General features: G+C 39.4%; 1 protein-coding gene across 5 annotated transcripts; it reads right to left on the bottom strand.

Moving 5' to 3' along the window:
* On the bottom strand, positions 1 to 25831 carry trim33 (tripartite motif containing 33). Of its 5 annotated transcripts, none has more exons than XM_029435704.1 (21): positions 25217 to 25831; positions 17923 to 18041; positions 16842 to 16995; positions 16349 to 16481; positions 15144 to 15260; positions 14863 to 14977; positions 14058 to 14204; positions 13406 to 13523; positions 12316 to 12599; positions 10918 to 11112; positions 8733 to 8789; positions 8335 to 8535; positions 7723 to 7855; positions 7143 to 7197; positions 6620 to 6773; positions 5657 to 6081; positions 5267 to 5378; positions 5111 to 5185; positions 4480 to 4632; positions 2517 to 2567; positions 1 to 761 (listed from the first exon to the last, which is right to left on the bottom strand). In XM_029435704.1, the coding sequence occupies exons 1-21, from the start codon at positions 25791 to 25793 to the stop codon at positions 540 to 542; spliced, it is 3597 nt and encodes a 1198-aa protein (XP_029291564.1). In that variant the 5' UTR covers positions 25794 to 25831; the 3' UTR covers positions 1 to 539. The 5 variants fall into 5 exon arrangements, with proteins under 5 accessions (XP_029291564.1, XP_029291565.1, XP_029291566.1 ...); XM_029435705.1 differs by having other exon boundaries at positions 2517 to 2528; XM_029435706.1 differs by lacking the exon at positions 2517 to 2567.

The raw sequence follows: 25831 nt of genomic DNA, 5'->3' as shown, positions 1-25831 counted from the left end.
TATATTTCAAGAACAGGTTTTATTGATGACGCACCCAAACATCTATACTGCAGGAACATCTTCAGTGGGCTAGATTCTCTTATTTACATAACGCTTCCACAAAGTCATACAAATACTTGGTAGGTTTCATGTCAAAGTATAGATATAATACATTAAGAACAGGGGACAGGGGATTCAAATGTTTTATAAAGCAACTTTCACAACAAATCTACAAATGAAAATGGGTGATAGAAAAGAAAGGAGCATTCATTAATTTAACTACCGCAAAACAAGTCCTACTTTAATATATGTACAAGCAAGTTCTTGAGTGTCCATGGAATAAGGAGGAAATGCAGCTCTTCTATGTTTCTGTCCTCAAGAGTTCTGACAAAGGCAGATTTCTAATGACAGTAATTCTTTCAAAAGGCAAGGATGAGCTAAACCAAGCGGTTTGTACAGCGAATCTCGTCCTTTTTTTGACTGCTTCCTCAAACAGAGGAGACGTGTGGGACGTGAGGAAGATAGTTTTTCACTTCCCTCGTTTCTTTTGAGGTTGGTTCTCACTTGATGTGGACCACTTTCTCATCCGTTTTTAATCGTTTACGTCTGGGCTGTAGGAAGTCGTCCTCAGAGTCCTCCGTGTCCTCCTCCACCTTTTCCTTTGTGTCCGGGCACTCGCTTTCAGGTGTTTCAGGGAAGCTCTGTTCGGGGAACGTCTCCTGCAACTTCTCCTCAAAGCACAGACTCACCGCCTTGCCGGAAATCGCCATCTCGGATCCCACCTGCCGGAGGAAGAAGATGAGGGGGGGGGGGGGGGGGGGAGAAGAGGGTGAAGAGTGATATGAAGGCAGCAGGTGGTGGGAGTACCATTGAGCAGAAGAAAGGAATGGGTTGAAGCAGGGAGGAGGAAGAGGAGAATGAGGAGACAAATTAGATCTGGTTAAGACTCCTGGTGGTAGGGTGGACCCAGCTCAACGTTGCTGTACAGAGCAGAGATATCCTGCCGCCCCGTCCCACTGTGGCTCCATGAAGCGTTTCCAATTTAGAGTTAAGGGTTGTGTTTTCAGTAAGGCTGCTTTCAAATACTTGCATACAATTTCAAGGGTCAATGAATCAACCAGTAGGGCAAAAATAGAGTATCTGAATTTTTAAAAGGTGGTTGAAAACTGGCTGATTAATACCAGTTAGAACATACAAACATTAAAATACTAATGACACATAAAAAACTATTCTGTGGAAGTTACATTTAAAAAGCCTTAATGCCTATGCAACATCGATTGACGTCCCTGATTTCTCAACAGACAGCACACCAACAAACTAAAGACGTATGCAATAAATAAATAAATATAAATTAAAGAGCGTGTTTACATCAGACTATTCGGAGCTTTTCAGATTTAATCTGAAATGTTCTACATTTATATTTCAGGGGTCTCAAACTACAACCAGCCCGACTATAAGAGAACGATCTGCGGCCCCCGGGTAAATTGAATCTGAGACGAGAAAGACTGATATCATAGCCAGTGATATCAGTCTAAATTTAGCCTCTAAATGAAGCTTTATCTGTGTGTATGATGTGTCTGATAATGTGCAACGGTTTGCTTAAAAACTTTATGAACCAAATCCTATGAGAGGCCGTGCAAGGCAAAATTCATTTTGGGCCTCTCGCATGCATATATGTTCACTCACATGTATATACACACTTAACTTTTACTTTAAAACTCATATCCCTTCTACAGTAAACTTTGCTTTCACATTAAAGAGTCACTTAACACCACCCAAATATTGTATTTGCTGACCTCCAGTGGTTTAATTTTTCACCTTGCTGCGGTGAAGTACAAGTGAAGACACGCTTACACCAGACCACACCTGTCAGTGATGCTGGGTGTAGTCAGAGGTGAAACACCTTCAACTAGGAGGGCAGCAAAACACCGCTTTTAAGCTTGGTGTTAAATCAGTCTATTCTCTCTCACACACACACACACACACACACACACACACACACACACACACACACACACACACACACACACACACACACACACACACACACACACACACACACACACACACACACACACACACACACACACACACACACACACACACACACAATTGAAATAACATGCATTTGAAACAGAAAATACAAAAACGCCATCAGTGGGTGAAAAACAGAACTGTACGTGAGATTGATTAATTATTGTCGGCACAAAGCTCCTGATAAAATACAAAACATTACAACATGTTTTGAGTCGCTGAATCAACCGTTCATATACACTATGGGCCGGATTATACGAGAAAATAAATGGTCAGACACAGACCAACACCTCCAAGACACCTCGTACTGTTCTCCTACCTCCTCTCATTAAGATTAAATGGAAAGAAACGTAATCAAATTTCAGCCTTTTTAATGCATCATTTCTGTGACTGCCCAAGTCTGCTGCTCATGAATTCTTTATAATAAGGTGAAGGGCTAAAACATTTCTTGGAGCCTCAGTGGGAGGAGACAGGACATCTGTTCTCTATTTGAAACCGCTTACCTGCGTATTAATCTGTTTCTCCTCATCATAAACCTGGATTATTCGAGACATCTAAAAAGGGGCAATAACATTACAACAAACACAGTGAAGCAGCAGGGGGGAAGAAAAGAGTTCACAGCAAAGGCAGGTTAGATAATAACAGATCAGAAATCTGTTTACGGCCTACTGTGCTCAAGCCTGAGAGGCGTGCATCACCAAGTTATTACTGCAGAAAACAACAACAAGTCTGCACTCGTACATCTATTTAGTGACAGGCTACAGGAAACTACAGGGAAGGTGTGATCATTTTAGTTGATCTGTAGTTTGTAAATATATCTAGTAATATCACCAATATTCATACAATGCATTTTCAGTTTTGCCAAATTCAGTTCTGTCTTTGATGCGATCGATGATTTATTTAAGGTTCTGTGTTGATAGTATGTGTTAAGAATGTTGTCTTTATAAGGGATATCACAGAAATGAATCATTTAAAGATTGTGAATCTGTAGCCGACTGAAAATAGTTTATTCTTGAAGAAAGTATTCTCCGGTGAACACTATTAACATAATCAAAGGACCTGTGCTTCGAGTACTGCTGCTCTCCAAAGATCATAATGACTTCTGATAGCCTTTGACATTTTATTGTGTTTTTTAGTTTATAACTTGGTTCATAGGCAGATTTTTCTTCACAGGGACAGCATTCAACTGGACAGCCTTTCTGCTATTCTGTATTTTGTTGGTACTAGAAATATTAGATGTTTGTTGTGTGTATATGCTACGTGTACAAAAGGTTCTCGCTCAAAAATAAGGTTCCAAATTCTGAAGATATCTGAGGGCACTTCAGATATCAATCTTCAATTATACACATTCAATTTGTTGTAATAAGAATTGTTTAGCATGTTTTAAAGCTTCCAGTTTTAGAAGATTTAACAATGAAAATAGCTTCAATCCATCTTGAAATTCTAGACCTTTGTGAGTTGCCCTACGTTACCTGAATCCTCATATGATGCAGTAATAAATGACTTATTAACTTTAAGAATGTGATGTTCTTCTGCTGAAATGTCTCTCTATATTAAGCATCCTTCTCAAGTAAGAACCCTGAACCTGTTAACGAGCTTTGGTGACGTAATAATAATGTATGGGCTTTAGGATCAACATTAGCTAAATGAAATGAAGCCTCAGGGCAGTCTGGAGTCAGACTTGTTCACATCTTAATAAAATAGAAGCTCCCTCATGTGGTTGAAAGGTGTAATACATGATCATACACTGTGTTTTTTCGTGGATCCCTCTTGGGGACATATCAAGCACGACTGTGTTTTTATTACACACAGAGGATACATGAGATCATAAGCAATTAAACAGATACCCACACCAAAGAGTAAACGGAACAAATTCATCCATTATACATCATTTCCCCATAGAAGAATATGAAAGAATGAAATGATCTATAAAAAAACACCGTGTGATTGATCATTGTGATGCAGACAGTGTTAACAGCGTTCACACAGTGTTCCTGCAGCCATTGTGAAGACAGCACAGCGACCCCTCTAGACTCCATCCACCAACAGCCAGTGTTAGTAGTAGTTATACAGAACTGTACACACATTGCAGGCTGTAAAGCACCATTTTCCAATGTCAGCTTGTGTCTTCACATAAAGTTAGACTTATATATTGAGGTGATATATGATACCCAATACTGAAATATGAATTGTTCCATCTATTCATTTCATTGTTCACTTTTTTTGCAAAGAACTATTCATTTTAAAATTTCTAGTCCTGTTAGCATAGTATCTTTTGGGCATGAAAATGGTCAATGATTCAATCTAAGCTATCAAATTAACTGCTGGCTATTAAAATGTCCACTCAAATCAGTCTAACTCTTGTCTAAATACACACAAACAAACGAACGAACAAACACACACACACACACACACACACAAGCAGAGGCCATTCACCAAAGCAGGCTCAAGACTCATGCTGCTCACCTCATTGTAATTTGCACAGTTTGTGAAGACCAGGCGCATGTCGGACACAAACTCTTGGATGGACTGGTAGTGATGGGAGCTCCGTAACTGCAGCCTCTTCTTCACCTTCTTCAGGTCCATGGGCTTCTTGATAATCTTGTGGTAGTTCGGCACCTGGTTGAACAAAACTGGGTCAGAAAACATCTCTAAATATTTCAGATGATTGTGGAATGTGGAAAATGTGCCTTGAACATGAGGCGGAAGACAATGTGGCTTTTGTACAGACATTTGTTCCTAAGATGAAAAGCTTGACTGAATAGAATTGTGCAAAGAGAGTAGGGAAAATACTGCAAATATAAAATAGCCACATTCCCATCGAGTCTCTCCTGTCAACTCAAGCAGACGTGATTCTGATCGTCAGGTACGGGCTTTGCCAACACGAGGGCTATATGAAATTATGTTTTCAACCAAAAGTTTTAGTTGGTTTCACAACTATTCAACAACAAAGACCAGAGCGTAGTAGACCAATAAAAACAAAAAGGAGGAACCTTTGCCATCTCATAAGAAACAGGGAGGGAACAGGAAAGAAAATACAGGACCTGGGCCACAACCAGCTGAACTGTGTGCGTGCAAGTCATGTGGAGCTACTTACAGAGCTAGGAACAGGTTCCCTGAAGCCCACACTGAGCTCATGACAGAAGATGTGCAGCAGGAGGCGTTCACATTTCTGCAGAGAGAGGAAGAGAAGGTATTAGCTGCCTCCACTAATCATGAAGAAATCTTTGAGGTTTGTGGTGGCTGTACTGACCCTCTGGTCCTCTGGACTCAGACTCTGCTCCTCTATGATGGTCTTGCTGTCGTCACAGTACACTATCTCTGGGATTGTTAGGCTCCGGCAAAATGTGCAGAGAAAGTCACCCCTGAGACACACAAAAATAAAATCACAGGGAGGACATGTTAACATTACCGTTCATCTCAATGAAAGTCCAAATAAGTTATATAAATGTCATATCTTGATAAACTTGTGATTTTACATCCATCTCATCCTTTCATGTCTTTTCTTATTCTGTTCTGTTTATTAACTTTGTGTGGCTTTGCATGTTTCAGTGTGCGTGTCGTGGCAGAGTGCTACAGTAGTTTAACAGTTGTTACAAAATGTTACACCACCAAAGAAAATCACTTGTACTAAATCACTTACGTAGGGAAGATTTTTATGGTGGGTACATGACATTTCATGTGGAACACTTTGGGACAGCGGTCACAGCACAGCAGGTCCCCCCCGTTGATACAAACAGCACACCAGTCTTCATTTGGGTCGTCCTCTTTCCAACCAGAATGGCCTTTTCCAGCCAACGCCCCGGCCCCTTTGGTCTCTGTCCCCTTTTCTAAGTTTCCATTAGTGAGCAGAAGGCCTGCTGTGCTGCTGCCGTTCTCAGAGAATAATGAGGTAGTGGAGGTCGTGGTGGTGGTGGAGGAGGTGGCGGTACTGGAGCCACTTTTTCCGGAACAAGGAGTCTCAGATTGGGGTTCTGTTTTGATGCACTCCCCTAAAGCCTTGAGAGCATCTTGGCCGGCAGATACGACTCCCAATGCAGGATAGGGGCTGCTCTCCAGGTTGCTCATCTGGGGGTAAAACACACACGAATACTCAAATTGATTTTAAGCCAGTATGATAATATTCTGAACAATTGTGTAATTTTCACATACATATATCTTACAATATTGTCTGCAAGTATGGAGCCCCAGAAGAATAAATGACATGGAACAAAGTTTATTTCCTCTTTCATCAGTATATATGAAATACAGTATACATGTATAATTTTAGAAATATCCATTTCCCATTTTCCTCCCTACTGCATTCCAATTTTCCATCTTCACCTCATGATCTTCGCAAATTTCTGTGTTACTTATACAATAATAAGAAGCACATATCTGAGTATGTACAATATTTAATAAAATGTATGCCTATCAATGTTGTTAGGATCCTCTGGTTCTGGCCCATTTAGCCAGTGCTACCAGTCATTAGGCATGTATATTTTAGCATGTTATAAAATGGAAATGTGTCTGTTTTGGTTAAGATCATACAATGTAATCATATTTAGTTGAATAAGTACTTTTATCACACGTTTAAAAGCTAACGAATAAAGAACAGTATATATACCATGCAGGAACTCCTCCCGCCATCGTTGCCCCGCTCAGTCTTCAGAGAAGAGGCAGGACAGCTGTAGCTGTCGTCTGTCCCCGGCTCCTGCTTCACCCTCACCTGCTCCACTCCAGTTCCGCCTCCTGGCCCCACCCTCCCCGCAGAGCTACAGCTTAAACACACACAAAAACAAAAACAAAAACATCTGAAGTTAGGCGGCAATAACTGCGTCCTCATTGACCCAGCTGCTGATATTCAAGCTTCTGGGTTAAGCGGCAAGACAGCTGTGGCATGACCTCATTGCCATGCTGCCGTTAGAGCGTTGGCTCCTGATGTTGCTGAGCAGCTGCAGCAGGTCTCGTCTGTACAGATTGTTGCTTAGTTAGTATTTGCTTACTGCGATCAATTTGAGCAGTTTCACTCACTGCTAGAATTAAACTGATTTAATAAATTAACAAAACATTTAACTCTGGACAGGTTAATATTTTCCAGAAGTTTAAGGAGGGGATTTTGCTACTAGAATACCTTTATATCTTCTTACCTGCCTGTGCTGGACGTGCTAGAAGGTCGTGCTGGTGTGTGTGCATTCGACAGACCTGCAGGAAGAAATGAGACAAGAAATGGGGAAACAGATGATGATGATGAAGCAGCAGTAAATTAAAGTTTCATTTAATTTCTCAAGGGACATTAACATGTACACAGTGTCGAGGAAGGAGATACAGGATATGAAGAAGGGGTGGGCAACCTTCTCAATAATTTACACTACATAATCTTATAACATGGCATAATGATGGAGGCTTTTTCTGGAAATTAAATTGAAATGGCATATACAATAAATTATTTTTATTACATGGCTTTGTTGAATACTCGATTCCTTTTTTCCCCAATGACGGCATACCTACGGTTATTTTATGGAGATAAATCCGGGCCAAAAGCTTTGATCATAAAAAAAAATCATCTTTTTCACATTAGGCCCTACCACTGAATCCTTAAGGTCTGTTATCATGAATGTGATTACGACAACTTTAGAAAGCAGGAAAGAAAGCGTGAAATTTAAAAACCTTAACATTAAGTTCTGTCGGGTTGAAGATGAGAGTCATTCTCACTGAGCGTGTGGGTACCTGAAGATCCAGGAGAGTGTGTGGACAGTCCAGGTGATGCATTCATGTCCAGTGAGCCAAGGTGATGCTGCGTGCTGGCTGTGATGTAGCGAGACAGGAGGTGTCCAAGGTTGCTGGACCCTGCATCCTCCAGCTAGCAAAGACACAGTGGAGGGCGAAATATCAAGAATCAAGTTACTCAAGGGCTCAATGGAATTTTAAAATAAATATATTTAATGGAAACTTAACTCTTAACAAGCAAAAATGACACCAGCCAAGTTTGGCCTGTGTCAAATCTGTCTACTCATGCACAACATCAGACTGTAGGTGTGCTTCTTCATACCTTTCAGAGTCAATGGCACATCTTATACATGTATATAGATTCTCATATTTTTACTCACTCATTCTTCTTAATCTCAGAATGTTCAACTGTTTATCATAATGCTAAATGTGGGAAACTTTCAACAGATACATTTGATATATGTTCTTAATTGAGAGACCTGATGTTATTTTACATCTAAATTACATTTTGGTTTGAAAATGTATTTGTCTGACAAAAATGTGAAGTGGCAGGTGAATAAAAAGAAAATGTTACAGATCCTAACAACAAAAACATGGTTCTAGAGTGCGCACCTGAATGGGCGGGATCTCAGGTAGGCAGGGCAGGTTCTCAGGATTGGTGACGGAGGGGATGAGCTCGATGGGACCGATGATGGGGCTGGCTGGGCCTCGGTGAGCATGGGCACCTGCCATACTCGCACTGGTGGGACTTGTGGGGTTGGCATTATGGAGGGATGCCACCGGGAAAGGACCCGCATGCCCTGGGTTGGAATGCTGCACGGAAAAAGAGAGCAGTGGGGATGGAGGAAAAGAAGATGGGACGACAGGAACAATGACGCAGGTTATTCACTGAGCTTTATCAAAAACAAAACATAGTGTTGTGAAAACAACATGGTTGCATGATCATGCATTTGGGTGACACATGCGGCACAAGACACACAGACGATAAAGTAGGAAAAAAGGTGCCAAACCCCTGATTGTAGTAAGAAACGAAACCTTTGGTGGCTCATCTCAGATTCTATAGACATCTGGACACAAAGAAGAAGGGGCTGGATATAGTGGAAATGTATCTTACCTAGTCTTACATGCAGGCAGTAAATGTACATTTTCATACTGTACACGTTATTTGACTTGAGCAAATAGATCAGTTTCATATGTATAGATACATTCGTAAGGCAGTGCGACGCAGGACTGAACGAGGACACAGTACATTTGCGCACTTATGAAAATTTAAAAAAACATATTTTTTATTTAATTCTAACTCGGATTTAATTGGCTCGTCTTGGTTATGAATGTTCATTTATGCATGCAAGTATTTAAATTTAATACTTTGATTACATTTAATTGTCATTTGTGTGCACAAAACCAGTAAAACGCAAGTATTACCCTGCCATAATTATATTATAAAGGTGAAATAGACTTTGCTTTTTCATTTCCCAATTGGCAGACAATTTGTTGGGGTTGTTCGGGTCCCTGTTTTGTTTCTAAGGAAGCAAATCCTACCAATAGTGTCACACTATTCCACTGACTAACGGGAGCAGAAACACGCCAAGAAATGCTACAATGCACCAACGAAGACATGGAGGAAGCCGACCGCAAGCTAGTATACATGGTTGTAAACAATGCTGCAAAAATTGGTTTTGCAAATGTTTTAAGGAGGGAAATGCATTAGACAAGCTCGTTACACCTCAAGGATACACAAAGTGCTTTTTGGTAAGGAACTCTGAACGTAAATATAACACCACAGGGCACTTTATAAACTTGAAAATGAAAATGCAAAATGTACTTCTGCATTGTCTGAATTCTATTCGATTTTAGCACAGACACAGCAGTTTGCATTTTCATTTGAATAAAGGCAGCATACTCCCAGGCTTGTTTTGAGGAATATGTGTTTTGATGATCCATCAAAACTAGTTTGAGGCAGATTGAACCTCAAATAGCCTTTTTCCACTGCAGGAACTACACAAATGTATGTATGTAACATGTAGCTTTTTGGCTGCTAAATGCTTAACTAACTAGTGTACACCGAGTTTCTAGAACTATTTTTGCAGAAAACCGATGCCTCGTGCAGTCGAAAATGATGCTACGAGAGCGGTGAGAGTGAACTAAAAGCTGAAACTCACTATAACGCTCCGTGAAGCCCAGAGTAGTTGCAGATCAGGGTGATAATTCTCTGCGGGTTCATCCCTACGACCCATCCCAACGCTCTAGCTCGTATGTGTTTGGCCAAATAAAAGCTACTGCAAATGAAAAAGTAAAGCCTGACTCCACATTAGGGTTTTCAATTTCATTTGGTAATTTACATGTTTTTCAAATATGGAAATGGAAGTTAGATCTTTCTATTTAAATGCATTATATCATTTGTAATCAACATGTTGATTAAAGAAGTTCCGTTTTAATATTGACAGCTCTGATTTGGATACTTGAGAAAGCTAAGATGGATAGCAGTGCTCCCAGACATTTCACAAATAGTCAGCCATTAATATCCGCCTGACTTCAGACTCTACCTTCAAAGTATTGGCTGACCGGTGTCGACCAATACAATTATTTGTATTGTTTGTACAGATAACAACAACAACCTACGGTGACATGTGTTTTTAACTTAAACACGGAATATAAACAAACTTTTGTGATGAGGATCCCTTAAATACGTTCATTTCCATTTTTTTTTTATTGTGACTAATATATGAATATGTATATTTGAGTAGGACATTTGTACAGCTGGTCTGGTGGACAAACTCTGTACTGGCTGCACCAATAATGACCTTATTCTAAACAAACCACAATCATACCCACAAACAAGAAAACCAAGGTGCTTCACTTCAATGTCTGTTAGCATGCTCAAATTATTATTTGTTGCATTAGATAGAAAAGGACGCACAAATAACACACTGCATACACTGGGTATTCCCTTCTTAGGCGAGGCCGCTTCAGACCAGCCTCGCCTTGTGTGTCAATACATTACGGGTTAAACTCTCTTTAACACATTTGCACATCAGTACACCGGTTTTAGTTTACAACATTAACAGCAACAGATGTCTAACCAAAAAAACAAAATCACACGCAAAATCTAAACAGTCAAAGTGTGCTGTAAAATAGATACACAGATGTAATTTAGCTATTTCCATACAGTGAGACGATTGTGTTTACACTGACCTGTCTCTGTAGCTGAGGCTGCATCATGGCGGGATACTGCTGCCCATTGTGTCTAGGCTGAGCCGTTGGCATTCGGCCCTGTGGTGGACCCGGGAGACGCATATGGTGGGCCGAAGGGTACATGGGGGGACCTGGCCCACCGTTCATACCCACAGGCCCTCTCGGTAGCTGCTGCATACTGATGAGCCTTGGGGGCTGTCAATCATACATATACACAGACTTTGTGAAAATCAGATCATTGGATAAACACAACCATGGCAATTCATGCAAACAGCAAGCGATTTTCAGGCGCATGCAAATCATAGGAACAAAACATAAAATTAATTCTGACATCATGAGTAGATTTATAGATTTGGTGATCCACAGAAAACAAAAGTAGAAAAGATTTTGATCAATTCATACCTTCAGACATTTATCATTCAAAAAGACCAAATATTCACGGTTGGTTACAGCTTCTCAAATGCTAAGATTTGCTTGCTTTTTCTTGCTTAAAACAAAAATTATATATTTGGAGGCTTTTGACAGTTGATTGGACAAATTAAGTGATCTTAGATCTCTCGCCAGGCCCAATTAGTCCTTGTTTTAAATTGTCTTGACTTAAATGATGAGTGAGAGGTCATTTATTTGATTTTTATCCATTTCCGTGCAGAATGGAAGTCAACTTGAACAGACCTGTTCCTTGCTTGAGATAAGTTCTCCATCACAGGCAACACCTCATCAAATCTTTGAACAAAACATTTTTTAATAAATAAGCAAAAGTGTTGTCATGTGATGATGCCGTGGCTAGTAGTGGTGGGTACAAGGCTGCTGCCAAACAGCAATAAGTTGAGGCAAGAGACTAAAGTCTCAATTATCATTTTCAAAACAGCCACTTCATTTCTTCTTGGTTTAATTTAGTGACAACACAACCCATGCATGCAATGGTTTTTTTGCAGCTTAAATCTTGAATATCAGGATGTCCCTTGAACACACCACAGATAAGACTGTTCAGTACCTGCTGATACAAATGCATTACCACACAGCATGATAAAATTAAATAAATAAAAAGTAATGAACTGTTTACTGTCCTTTCAATCCAGTTCAAGGTCTCTGCAAGTTCATTTTCAGTCTAAAACGGCATTCTTTGAAAAATAATTGACAAATATGTTAAGCCAAATTTCAGTCAATGTTCCAAATGTGTGTTCACATGTGTCCATCACCAAATCCTCAGGCTGCTCAATTACAACTATTCCTAATCTTGTTTCGACAGACCTCTATCTGGTAAAGCTCTCAGAGGTCTGCAGAGATACAATACTGTGATAATGTTAAATAAGATAATGGTCTGTTTGAACGATTGCAGATTGTATTTCACAGTGGCACCTTGACTGGTGAATAGTTTCTGGTGAATAGTTTCCGTACCTGCTGCTGGCCCATGGGTGGACCGGCCTGTCTGACGTGCTGCTGGGACATTTGGGAGGCGATGCGCATCTGTTGCTGGATCTGCTGCTGGTGCTGCTGCTGTTGATGCTGCTGCTTCTGCTGTGCGTAGGCCGCCTGCTGCATATGCTGAAGCCGGAGCTGGGCCAGGTTGATCTGTCCCGGGTGTTTGCCGTGGTGACCATGGCCTGGAGAAATGGGTGGTCCTCCTACCATCACTCCGGGCGGCTGCGCAGCTGTGGGTGGCTTTTCGATTACCAAATTACCTACAATAAGAAGGAGAGGGATAAAAGTAAGCTTACTTTTAAGGTGTGAAATATTCCTTTACTTTATTTATGCGACATAAATGCGGCATAAACCCTAACCCATTGTTTAGTGCCTAATTTTCACACGGTTTATAATACTCTGCTCAGCCAGATAGTGAGTATCATGTTGAAATACACATGCAGAGACAAAAAATATCTGATGAAACACATTTCAATGGCAAATTAAGACCGTTCTCTCTTAATCTTGATTAGACTAGAGACTGAAAGTCAATTTAAAAGACTGATGAGGAATAATAATAATAATAATAATAATAATAATAATAATATAACATTATTATTAATAATAATAATAATAATAATTTAGAGCCAATTAGCTCTCCTACTATAAGTAGGAACCAATGTTTGTTGACAGTGGTGTTCTGCCAGAAGGTTAACCGGTTTTTACCACACACATACACAAGTTGGCGAAGGTATCGTTTGCTCCCCCAGGCTAACCTATTGTGTGTCTAAATGTCATGGTATGTTTGCTGATGGAAAAAGAAATAAACTGACTGAATGTTCAATTGCAAATGTTTGGAATCGGAATCTTTATGTCAGCAGGCACGACAACAAGTGCGTCAACTAGAGCAACAAAGAACCCCAGTGGCTTAAAGCGTTGGCTTAGCCGCTACACTTAAGTCAAAAACTGTTAACCTTCCGGCGGAACACCACCGTCAACAAACATTGGTTCCTACTTATAGTAGGAGCGCTAATTGGTTCCTACAATAATAATAATAATAATAATAATAATAATAATAATAACTCACCTAGATTCACCACGTTTTTGGCCCAGAAGGTGGGGTCACAGAAGAAGCGCACAACTCCATTGGCCTGGGGCGCTGGCTCCAGTCGAGCCTTGAAGAGCTGGCGAAGCTGGAACAAGATCTACATACACAAACACACACAGAGAGGAATGTTACTAAGCTTGGCTTTATTGGAGCAACAAACAGCCCATTTGTCAACATGCCCTTTGGGTGCATTACTCCGCAAATCTACAATAAAGTTAACTCAATTATCTAATTTGCTGTGGCAAGTGGTCAAATCCACGTGGCAGTAGCCTCCCTTGAATTAAAAACAATTCACATCCACATAATGTGGGAAAGTGCTTGTTTTTCTGCAACTTCAATGTAGAAAAGTCTGATACAAAAGTATACTCCAAACAAATGTTTTTTTAATTATATTTATGTCGCAAGCAGTGACAACTCAAACGTTCCTCAAAACTCTAATTAAACACTAAATCTAGTATAATTCTTCTCATGTAGAGCTACAGTTTGGGATCCAAGCAAAAACAAGTGCAATACTTTATCGTGTTAACAAAACAGCCATGTTGCCGGTATTGTAACTTCCGTTTTGTTTGGAGCACACGGTCGGCTTCAGCCTCTAAAACTGCTGAACATTTGGGGAACATAAGAAACATACCAGCCTCTTGCTGTAGAGCAGCGCTGTGCTGCTGCCATTGCCGATGGCCCATTGGCAGAAGCCGAGCACATGGTGGATCTGTTGGGCCAGCTGCGTGGTATCTTTATGCTGAGACACAAGCCTCATGCTGCGCTCTTTGGTGACACTCTAGACAGAAAGAGAGATTATTCTGGTTATGGGTCTGCTATTGCAAGAGCCTGAACACCCTAGATAAACGAATGTTCCAAGCCAGTACAAAAAATGTTAACATATGCACAGAGATGGATTAGAAAATTAGATTTTTTTATTAGATTCAAATGTAATGATCCCCATGGGGAGCTTGGGTTATTACAAGCAGTCGATAATAGAATGCAGCAAAAGGGAAAGTAGTTAAGTTTATAACAAACCAGATTCATTATAAAACAGAGTATAGATATGAAGTTGAAAAAAAAGTCAAAGGCAAAGTTGCTGTTGTAGAGAAGTGAGCGTGAAAAAGAGGAAACTACGTGTAATTCATAGTGTGGTAAAACATATTTAGTTAACAGAATACATCAAAATATGGCGGGTACACAATGTGAAAAACGTGTTGTTAGAGGTCTCATCATATTTGTATGGGCAGATACATAGTCAAGAGACACACAGGCTTTTTGCAAACCATATTTTCAATACGTGACGTAATCTCACTGAAATTATTGTGTTTCAGTGCAGTGAGGTAACAGGCAAAAACACAACCATTACAATAAATGTACTCATGTTTTCTAACTGATTTTGCAGTACCAAAATGCCGCTCTTAGCCAACCTGACTTAATAATTAATATCATCTTACCTCCAACTGCTGCAGCAAGGACTTTCCCTTCTTGTTGATCTCATTAATAAGAGTGAATACTGCAATTTTGATCTCGTGCTCCACCTTCTTGTGCGTCTCATTCAGCTCCTTTAACCTGAAAAAAGAGAAACTTCATTTAGAGACCCTAGCCACAAATATAAAGGCTGACTGTATTTGTCAGCCCGTAGCCATGCGTGTTGCCATGCGTGTTGCCATGTGTGTTGCCATGCAGATGTCAATGAGCAGCACTGGAGAGGAAGCTGGTGATGAAGAACTCGCACCTGTTTTGCACCTGCGAGACAGAGTAATGGACATAGTTCTTCTTTTCCTGTAGCTTGGCCACGCTGGTCTCAATGATGCCTTTCTGGTTCTGGAAAGCCTCCTCCAGGAACTGGTACCTGCGAGTAGAAGGGGTTGCGCTCTTTTAGTTTCCAACAACTTTCTGCAACTGAATGTCCATGATTTTACTCATTACTAATAGAAGATTCATGAGAATCTGAGAAGGCAATTTTACCCTTTGCTTGGTAGTTAATAAGAGCGGTATACATTTTCTGTCCTACAAGGTGGGAGATTTCATTCATCTTGGCAAGATGTAAATCAGTTCCTGATTAGATAACCAAAATGAAAAAAAAGCATCAGGGCTTCAAACCACACAGTTTTCAAACTACTATTATCTACCAATGGCTTTGTGGTAAATCACCTTTATGATGAAGAAATTATATTATGATCTAAATATAGTGTTTCCTGCTGGTCTGTACTGAATGTCATTTTGTTTAACGTTTGAAAGCTTCTATTAAGGTTTTCGACTTTTGGAAATGTTTGGATCACACGAGTCGGAAACAATCCTACGCAGCCACCACTGGAATCTAACAAATAGTATAATACTTGTAAAATTAGTGTAGCCTTATATTTATCTTTGACTGTGTAGATAGCATGAATAGACGTGCTAAAAAATTAAATATGTGCTGCATTCCAATGTCGATTTAGAATTTGAATGTCAACGTCAAGAGTGAAGCTTGGATTTGAATGGATTAAGCTTGGACCTTAAAATAGAGTAGCTTTCTGTTCATTTATTATAAATTCCACTGAAATACCATGGGGGTGGGGGGTGTTTTCTTTTTTTTGGCATTTTTCCCTTTGTATGGTCACTTTGTCAGCTGAGTGAATGAATTATTGATGATGTAGTCTTATAAAACCCATTGACGCATGCTTTGATAATGAGCTACATAAATATATGTGACTGAACTGAAACCAATGTCTGCCTGCAGGGTTGACAATCAATCAACAACTGTGTCAGCAGTCATGAAAATTATAAATGAAACTTAAAGCCCTAAAACATGCCAACCAGTATACAACCAGTACACAAATGTGATATGCACAAACATTGTTTAAAGAAATACTGGTACCATACCAGTTAAAGGAGCTAATAGAAAAGAGGACAGTCCATCAGTAGTACAATGTTTTGAGAAATAAGATGTTGAGCTACCTGTGCTCCTTGTGCTCCAGCAGCTGGCAGTCCCTGCAGGTCAAAGTGTCACAGGTCTCACAGAAAAGCTTCAGAGGCTCCTGCTTGTGGATGGGACAGAACACAGGCCTTTGTCCTGTCGTACCGACAGACTCTATAGAGACACAGGAGAAAACAAAACCACCGATTCTTAATTAGAGCGACAGAAATCAATAGCGACAAATTAATCATAGAAACCGAAGAAAGACAGACAAAAATTGAAAACTACAAAAAGTCACATAAACGCCAGTTTGCAAACAGAGAAAAAGGCTTTCGAAAACCCTGGTCAGAGCTTCAGGGAGTATGGTCCCCCAGCTAGAGGTACCATCTAAGCAGCCAGACTCTGCAGCACTGTTACTATGGCAACAGCATATCTGCAGCAACATATTCACTGTGGTTGTCTTATTTAGGCTTTTGCAGTTTTAGCTTCAATAAAAATTGGTCGGCCCTTCACGGTGAGGGTCAGCCATCTTACCGGAGGCAGCGTCAGCATCCTCTTTTGTGTGGATTTTGTGGTCCTTGGTAATTTTGACCCTCTGGTGTGCCTCCACGCAGGTCTTACACAGCCATTCCCCGCACTCCACACAAAAGCCTATGGTTCCTGCGTTGTCCTCACAGCTTGTGCACACCTTGAGAAAATCACACCAATAAACATATGAAGGAACTCTTTCCAGAATCACTATTGGTGCAGAATGATACAGCTGATACAAATGTTTGCTCAGGTCATCATATGATGTTGCCTTGATATGGACCACAGTACTTTAATAACACAGGCTTTAGGACATTATAAAACATTTCCAGGCTGAAAAATGATGTCTGACATTAAAGAGCTCACTTAATACTAGTAGTTCAGTGATTTATTTATTCTTTTAAAGCCGAAACTACTCATTTACACAAGTGTTGTCATGCTACACAAATTGTGATTGCAAAAAATATATAACACTCCATGGGGTGCAACCCACAAAAGAATAACAAATAAATATTTTTATTATAGCTGTGTCTTCACTGTACTTTGACAACGATTAGTACTTGTTTGAAAACTAAGGGGTCAGGAGTTACAATCTTTTGAAAAGTGTGGTCTGATGGTGACACTAATTAGATGTTCATAGGTTCTCTAAAATCATTTAGGGGTTCATTTCAATTGAGAGCATTAATGTACAGTGTAAATGTTGTGTCAGAGTAATGAGTCAAGAGCTGCATAGTGTGGTTTTATTTGGGGCACAAAAAGAAAAACCAGTGCAATCAAAACAAAAAATAAGCTTCTTCTTCTATTTGAAATAGAGGTTGATTACTTTTTCTTACATCTTACATTAGCAATGTCCCATACAAACATGGGGCACAGGGTGAACATCTCAGCTATCAAGAAAGTCGTCACACAAAAACGTTTTGCATGCTTGACTAAATGAAATTGGTGCACATCAATATACAACTGCCCTGAATTGTACACAAATAAGAATTTGCTTTGTTGTTGCTACAAGCATACATGGAAAAGCATTGATGCAGAAAACACTCGTATACAAAACATCATGACCACTAGGCCGACCGGTTTGACATACCTGTGCAGACTTTTCATCAGATGTGCTGGTGGCCTCTGTGGTATCTTTGACAAAGTAGTTGTCAATGATGTCACTCTGTTTGTAGTCCTGGTGGCACACTGAGCAGCGCATAACATTGACTAAAGACAGAAAAGCGACATAAAAAGGAGAAAAGAGTCAAATGAGATCAAACGGTCAAACACTGGGCTACACATTCAATGCTTAGTGATATTGTATTAATGACTGATCTTCGAAGCAAAATAGAAACAAAGCCAAAGAAGCAGTGACCTTGAAGGACAAGTCCAAATGAAAGCGACTAACTGACTTTTTATGAAGCCCCATTAACTGTCGGCTAAGAATAGTCCTGCCTCAAACAAAATAGGATCAATAAGCATACTTTCTGCGTATTTCCATAATTTCCTTTAGGTAAATTCTTGTTAATAAAAAAATTCTTGGCCCCGTGGGACACCAACTGCTTATTATTCAGGGGGGGGGGGGGGGCTAATTGATTTAGCGCTTGCGTCCAGAAGATTCAATCATGTCATCCTAGGCATTTTTATTGGAATATTAAATCATATGGGCAAAAGACAGGGACTGTTTCACTTAATCACTTTAGTTGACTTTGTTAATGGACTTAGTTGAATCACTACTATAATCATACACCCCAACAAATAATTAGTTCAGCTCACTAACCTTTCCTGAAGTATAATAGTATGCACAATATTAAACTTCCCATAAATGTTTTAAATTGAGTCAGCATAATATATGTCACCCCTCCCCTACCTCATAAAACCATAAATTTCCCCCTCACCAGGCAGCTGAGGTAAAAAAAAAAAAAAGCGGTAAAAACCAGTTTAAGCCGGTTTACACTGGCTTGAGCAGCACACAGCCAGTTTGTCTAAGCTCCAGCTGCATGGGTTTCTGAGAGATTGGTTGTGAAAGCAGCTGGACTGGGATTGTGTTGATTGACACACACAAACACACTCTCTCACACACGTGCACACACACACATGCACACACATACACAGCTGTCACTATGAACTAGAGCAGCCCAATCTCCTCCTCTGTATACCCTCAACCCCCTAATCAACACACACACACACACACACACACACACACACACACACACACACACACACACACACACACACACACACACACACACACACACACACACACACACACACACACACACACACACACACACACACACACACACACACACACACACTTATTAATTAAAGTTAAAGCCAATGCAAAAAATAATCATTTTAAAAACAGGATTGTGCCAAAAGTACACATTAACCCTAACAACATATTGCCAAATATTAACCTAGTCATTACACAAGCACTGGATACATTAGTACAAGTCATAGGACAGAGCGAGCTGCCACCAAAGCTTACTCTAGGATCAAGATAATACCAAATCTCCCTGAAATACAGGAAGAGAGACACATCTCAGTGGACATCACTTATCTTGTAGAAGTGACAGATATTATCACATTTCAACTCTGCTTGGTGTCAAGTGTTCACGTTCACTTAATCACAGCAAGATGGACGCCACAAAGTAGATTTGGAGATTTGGCTTTGATAACCCTGCTCAATTTAATTAGATTATATGAAATGGCAATTTTGGTCCATCAGAAAATTTGTATCTTAGTCATATTTAAATAATATTCACATCATTTATTTTTTACAAAGAAGCAATGAGTAATGCTATGAGAAAAAAAGACTACCGCACTATTGTGCAGGTCAATGCCCATTTAACTTGGGGGCATCAGATAAAGCATTTTTCAGACATACCCGACAAGTACTTCTGGGTATTCCAAGGACTACATTTATATTAGTAAGAAGCATGACAACATGTCACATTACAAGCTGCTACCATTTATTACATCAGACATTACAAAAGAGAAGTAGAAAGTGAGGCTGAATTCATGAATTAATTAGTCAGTCCCCGTAGGAAACAATGAAGTTGTTTCTGAACGCAGCATTCTCACCTGTGTTTTACATTTCCTCATTTTATGTGCATGACTTCAGAAATAAATATTCACTTGAACTGATTATCATGTAAAAGATTTTCTGATCATTATCCCAGCTTTTCTCTCTAAAACAATGGCTTTTTGTAGGATTTAACTGCTTAGCTGGAAATTGGCAATAAGGAATAAGGAAGATGTTTAGAGCTTTCAGAAATTGAAGAAAGTAGAGTAGAGAAACGGGGCCATATGCTGTGTATTATTATCATCATCATCATCATCATCATCATCATAGCAGTATCAGTATCATTATTATTATTATTATTATTAACCACATCATCTACTAAAGGCAAATAGAAACCCCAGTTTTACCCCAGAAGCTGGACAGTTCTAGACATACAATTCAGACTATGTGATACCGACTCTCTGCTGAAACCAAACACTAATGTAATTCCTGAAAAAAGCATTTAGACCACGCGATATTAAAACTCTCCACTGAGACTAATAAAGTTATGGCTTGGCGGCAGGTACTGTGTGGAGGTAAAAACTCTACACACAAATCTAAAAACTGGAGAATAAAGGGAGTAATATGAGCCGTCACCGTGAGACACTTGAAATACGACACTTATTTTGTGTAGACAGCCAGTGCTCCCATCTGTTTCACATGGATGTTGTAATCATTCTGGTTCAGCACTTCAATAAACTGCGAGTGTGGAGGTTCACATGAACACAAAATGAGTCCAGACACCTTCCATTATATGATCAGTTGAGATGCTCTACAAAATGTCGGATGACATCAGCAAAGGCAAATAGATTTAAGCAATTTGCTCAAATCTACTTCTAAGAGAGAGGCTATGTGATAATAATTATTGACTGAACATTACAAAATGATGAAGACAAACATACATTTACTCTTGAGCAGTGATTATATCTTTCCAACCTGGTCTGTTTTTACCAAGCGGAAGTGAAAGCCATGCAAGAACTATAGTTACGCTTTAGTCCAAGTCTGCTGTATCTGACAATCAAGCTTTCCAAAGGCAGATATGTGAAGTGTGCATCTTTTAAAAGCAGCAAGGTATCAAACATACAGTACTGACAATACAGATTTGTTTATCCACTTACATGGCATTGTGAATTATATTGCATTGCATTCACCAAAGACAGAACCATTGCCGACCTCGTAAGTATTAATTTCAATCCCATTGTTATGACTTAAGTCGCCATCTCACAATTCAAGAAAAATACATCATAATAAGAAAATCTGGATCTTATAATTACGAGAGAAGTTCTCATAACTATAATAAAGAAAAATTAGTACAGAGATATCCCACAGTTGTATTTTGATACATGCCATATTAAGATAACAACTTGCATGCATTCATCTATAACAGGCCGTTTATATGATAATAGGACATTTAGATTTCTAGGAAACACTGCAGGCCACTGATTTGTCAAAGAGAATGATCACTAGCACGTCACGGGAAATCGTGCACCAGCGTTTTCAAAAAGCACACTACTCTCAATAGCGATCGTATTTCCTTTTTAACACTCAACCCAGATTTAAAACAAATGGCAGCCGGCACAACTAACATCAAGCCTTACAGATGACAAAGTGCAGATTTTATTCTGATTGGTTGCCGATAAAAGGATTCAACGAGTCTCCTGAAGTTTCAAGCGGCGACACTACAGCAAACAGCTGATCACCCTGCCTACACTGAGGACGTACAATCTGCAGTGGAAAACTAAATTCTGTGAGGCGTGTAGAGCCGTATCATGCGGTGGAAAAGCTGCTTTAGTAAGAAGCATGACAACATGTCACATTACAAGCTGCTACCAACTATTACATCAGACATTACAAAAGAGAAGTAGAAAGTGAGGCTGAATTCATGAACTAATTAGTCAGTCTAAGTAGGAAACAATGATGTTATTTCTCAATGCAGCATTCTCACCTGGGTTTTACATTTCCTCATTTTATGTGCATGAATTCAGAAATAAATATTCACTTGAACTAATTATCATGTAAAAGATTTTCTGATCATTATCCCAGCTTTGCTCGAACCAGTTAATACAATGGGTGTAATACTATCAATCAGTACACTGGCTTAGTGCTGTGACTGGGGTAGGAAGGCATAATATTATGGCGCTAAATCCGGGCCAAAAGTGTTGATCATTTGTAGGAAAAAAAACTTAAACTGAAAGTTCAAGTTTTGATTTTGAACTTTGAAAAATACAATAAAATCTTCAAACAAAAAATAAGTGTAAAGAAAAACTAAAGATATATATATATATATATATATATATATATATATATATATATATATTTATATTTATTATTTTCTTGTTTTTTTTTTCATTTGAAGATTTTATGTTTTCAGTTTCAGACCTTTGGCCCTGATCTGGCTTGGGGGTCGTGGCTTCAACTGAGATGGGCATTGAAATGTGAGTGACAGCAAAACAAAGAGGGCTAAGGACCTTCCTCAATCATGTTGGCTTCAGGAAACATAGGTACCACAAGATGTATGATTCAACACTTTCTATACACCATATTCCTGTGATTGGCAGTAAAAACAAATACTGACACTGACTGACTGTGTGTGTGTCAGCTGAGAGGCTGTGTCCTGCTGAGTAGCGAGTGAATTCTTTACTCGTCAGAAAACACCAGTTGCAACGAGCATTAAAAAGTCTACTGAAAGCCCTATATTTTTCTTGTACGCCACACAGACGTATTGGCTTAATGAATAAATTATCTTAATTTACATTGCGCTTTTACAGCAGAGCCATCTCTAAGACGCATTACAAACACACTAAAAACAGACAATGTTGTCAAGTACATGACTGTTATATGAGGAAGAAGTGAGCTGCCTCAGCCTCACACTGTCAGTTTACACTTTTTGATGATGATGTGAAAAAACACATACATGTATATTTATATATAGATATATTTTGGCCTGCTTTGTGTTTAACAATGGTTATGACATGTTAGTTATTACTAAGCATTATTATATTCAGAGAGGTTCTGTGTGAGCACATTTATAAGGCTCTGTGCAGCTGCAGCCACTGTCGAATTACATTAACGTTAGACAATCTGGCAAACACAGATGTTAACAAAGACAATAGATTTTAAAGGAAAGAACTTGAGCTGGACACTGTACAGAGCTTATAATTCACTAACACTATAGCTGATAGCATTAAGCTAGTTGCAATGCAATGCTTAAATTTACAGCTTTGTTAAATTCCCCACCTAAAAACATATTTTCCATGCATGTCCGTATGTTACAAAAGTGAACCATTATCATAATATTTAGGATAAATTCCCAGAGTATGTACTGGTGGAGAGGTTGCAAGCGCCCAGTGAATTCTACGCTGTGTTCACAGTGCTATGTGGAAGTGAGAAACGCCTAAAGTGTGGCTGTTGAACGGCACAACCTGGCAGTTTATTGCTCTTATACTTCTATTGATACCGAGTACGGTCGAAGACAGCTTTCTTAACGGAACTGTCACTGGCGTAATTTTTTTTTACTGCCAATCACAGGAATACGGTGTATAGAAAGTGTTTAATCATACTTCTCGCAGTGCCTATGTTTCTTGAAGGCAACATGATTGAGGAAGGTCCTCAGCCTTCTTTGTTTTGCTGTCACTCACATTTCAACAGCCCTCTCAGTTAAAGCCATGCCCCCCAAGCCAGAAAAGGGCCAAAAGTCTGAAACTGAAAAAAGATCTGAAACAGAAGAAATACGATTTGAAAACGGAAAAAAATAAAAAGAGATCTGAATCTAAAACATAAAATCTGCAAATAAAAAAACACAAGTAACAACTTAAATATAAATGCTTTTTAAATAAATAAAAAATAAATAATGTATTCCAAAGAATTACAAAACTGAATCAAAAATAATATTCAACCTGAAAACAGGTACAGGTTTCAGTTTGAATATATTATTGTATTTTTCATTTATTATTGAACATTCAGGTTACATTCTTTCCCCCAAATGATCAAAACCTTTGGCCCGGATTTAGGTCCATATAATATGTAATCCTTGAAATGAAGCCATGATAATCAGTGCTGTAAGCGGTTAATAAACTTTTTTGCAGGATTTAACTGCTTAGCTGGAAATTGCCAATAAGGAATTCATTTTCTGAGATGTTTAGAGCTTTCAGAAACTGAAGAAAGTAGGGTAGAGAAACAGGGCCAGATGCTGTGTAGTTCATTATTATGCAAACCCCAACCTTACAAAACTCGCACCAACTGTGGCCCAAGGACCCTCTAAAGTGAAAAGATTTTCCTATGTCAACTTCAAATCATATGCCTGAGTGAGGTTATATTAACCACATCATCTACTAAAAGGCAAATAGAAACTCCAGTTTTACCCCAGAAGCTGGACAGTTCTAGACATACAATTCAGACTATGTGATACTGAATCGTAATTATTATTATTATATTAATTATTTTCTACTCCACTCTGTCTCCTAACTAGAGAATGTCTCACTGTTACTGTTAGTTGTTTATTAATATGCATTATCAGTTTCACTAGGAGCCCACAGTGTTCCATCAGCATCTATTCATGTTATCTTGTTGTTAATCTACTGACAAGTGTCAAAAGTCATTACAAAAATATATTTACTACATTTCTGGAGGGAGGGAAAATTATATAGCTTAATCCTGAGAGAGACTGGCATGCCAGAAGCCATTTGAAATCCGTCAAATTATAATATTGCATTGCTATTGACAAAGGCAACTATAATAGAACATAACAAAGTATGTAGCTAAGCTAAGTATCTAACCACAGACAGACCTGCCACCTTCTGTGCAATGCAATAGTCTGACATTCAACGCCCTGTCATAAAAATGTAATAAGAAAATGTCATAGTATAGTATGTCATGAAAAATGCCATCAAAATATCATAAAATAAAGTCATATATAACATGCCATAAAAATGTCATAAAATAAAATTCCATAAAAATGTAATGCAAAAGTCAAAGCATAGTATGTCATAAAAAAGGAACAGTGTAGTAGGTCTTAAAAAAGGCATAGTATCAGAGTTTCTCCCTCACCTACCACTGTGGCAGGTGACTGAACATCTACCTGCCACTCAATGTTTGTGTCTACCAGGAAGCATCAGTGTATTCAACGCCAGGTGTGAAGTCTCAGATCAACCCCTTAGATGTTAGTTAGCTCAATTCCTACCGTAAATAAATTAAGTTAAACGTTACCCTTTCAACTGTTTAAACCCGAATGAACTTTTAACAGGCAGCAATTTATCTAACATTAGATGACAGATCAGAGGACTGTTCACAGGTAGATCTACCGTTAGCTTCTTAGCGTCACTCGTGAAAAACTCACCTATGTGTGTGTCAGTTTGCCCGTGTGGTCCAGGTACCTGTACGCTTATCTGTCGGTCCGGTTGCGGGATACATTTGAGGCAAAATGAGTGCAGACAAGGCAGAAGTTTTGGTTCACAGTCTCGGCTCTGAAGACTTTGTTTACACACTGCGCACGTATCCAAAAAATTAAAGGGAGCCGATACCGGCGTGGCCGTTGGAGCTGTAGAGGGGGGGGACATTTCAGTGGTGAGTCCGCCAACAGGAGCATCCACGGCGGGCAGGGTTTCAGTAGCCATCGGCTCTGCATTGGTGGTGCTGGTCGCAGCTGGGCTGACAGCATTACTAGTGCTACCATTGGCTTCCCCTCCCACAACAGCAACCCCGCCGTTGCTCACGTCTACACCTTCGCTGGTGGGTGTAGATGCCTCGTTAGCGGTATCTTGGGACGCTGTTTCTTCATCGTCCTTTGTATTCACTTCTATGATTATTACCGCATTTTCGACTTTCGTTTCTAGTTGCTCGCTATCTTGCGCTGAAGGCACAGAGTCCGAGTTAGCAGACGGTTCCATATCATCCTCGCCTTTGTTATCCGCCATCTTCCTTCCTCTTTGAACCGTTGCACGTACTGCGTAAA

The sequence above is a fragment of the Cottoperca gobio genome, chromosome 7 (assembly GCF_900634415.1).
Source record: "Cottoperca gobio chromosome 7, fCotGob3.1, whole genome shotgun sequence".
NCBI lineage: Eukaryota > Metazoa > Chordata > Actinopteri > Perciformes > Bovichtidae > Cottoperca > Cottoperca gobio.
This window is presented reverse-complemented; position numbering and strand designations above follow the sequence as displayed.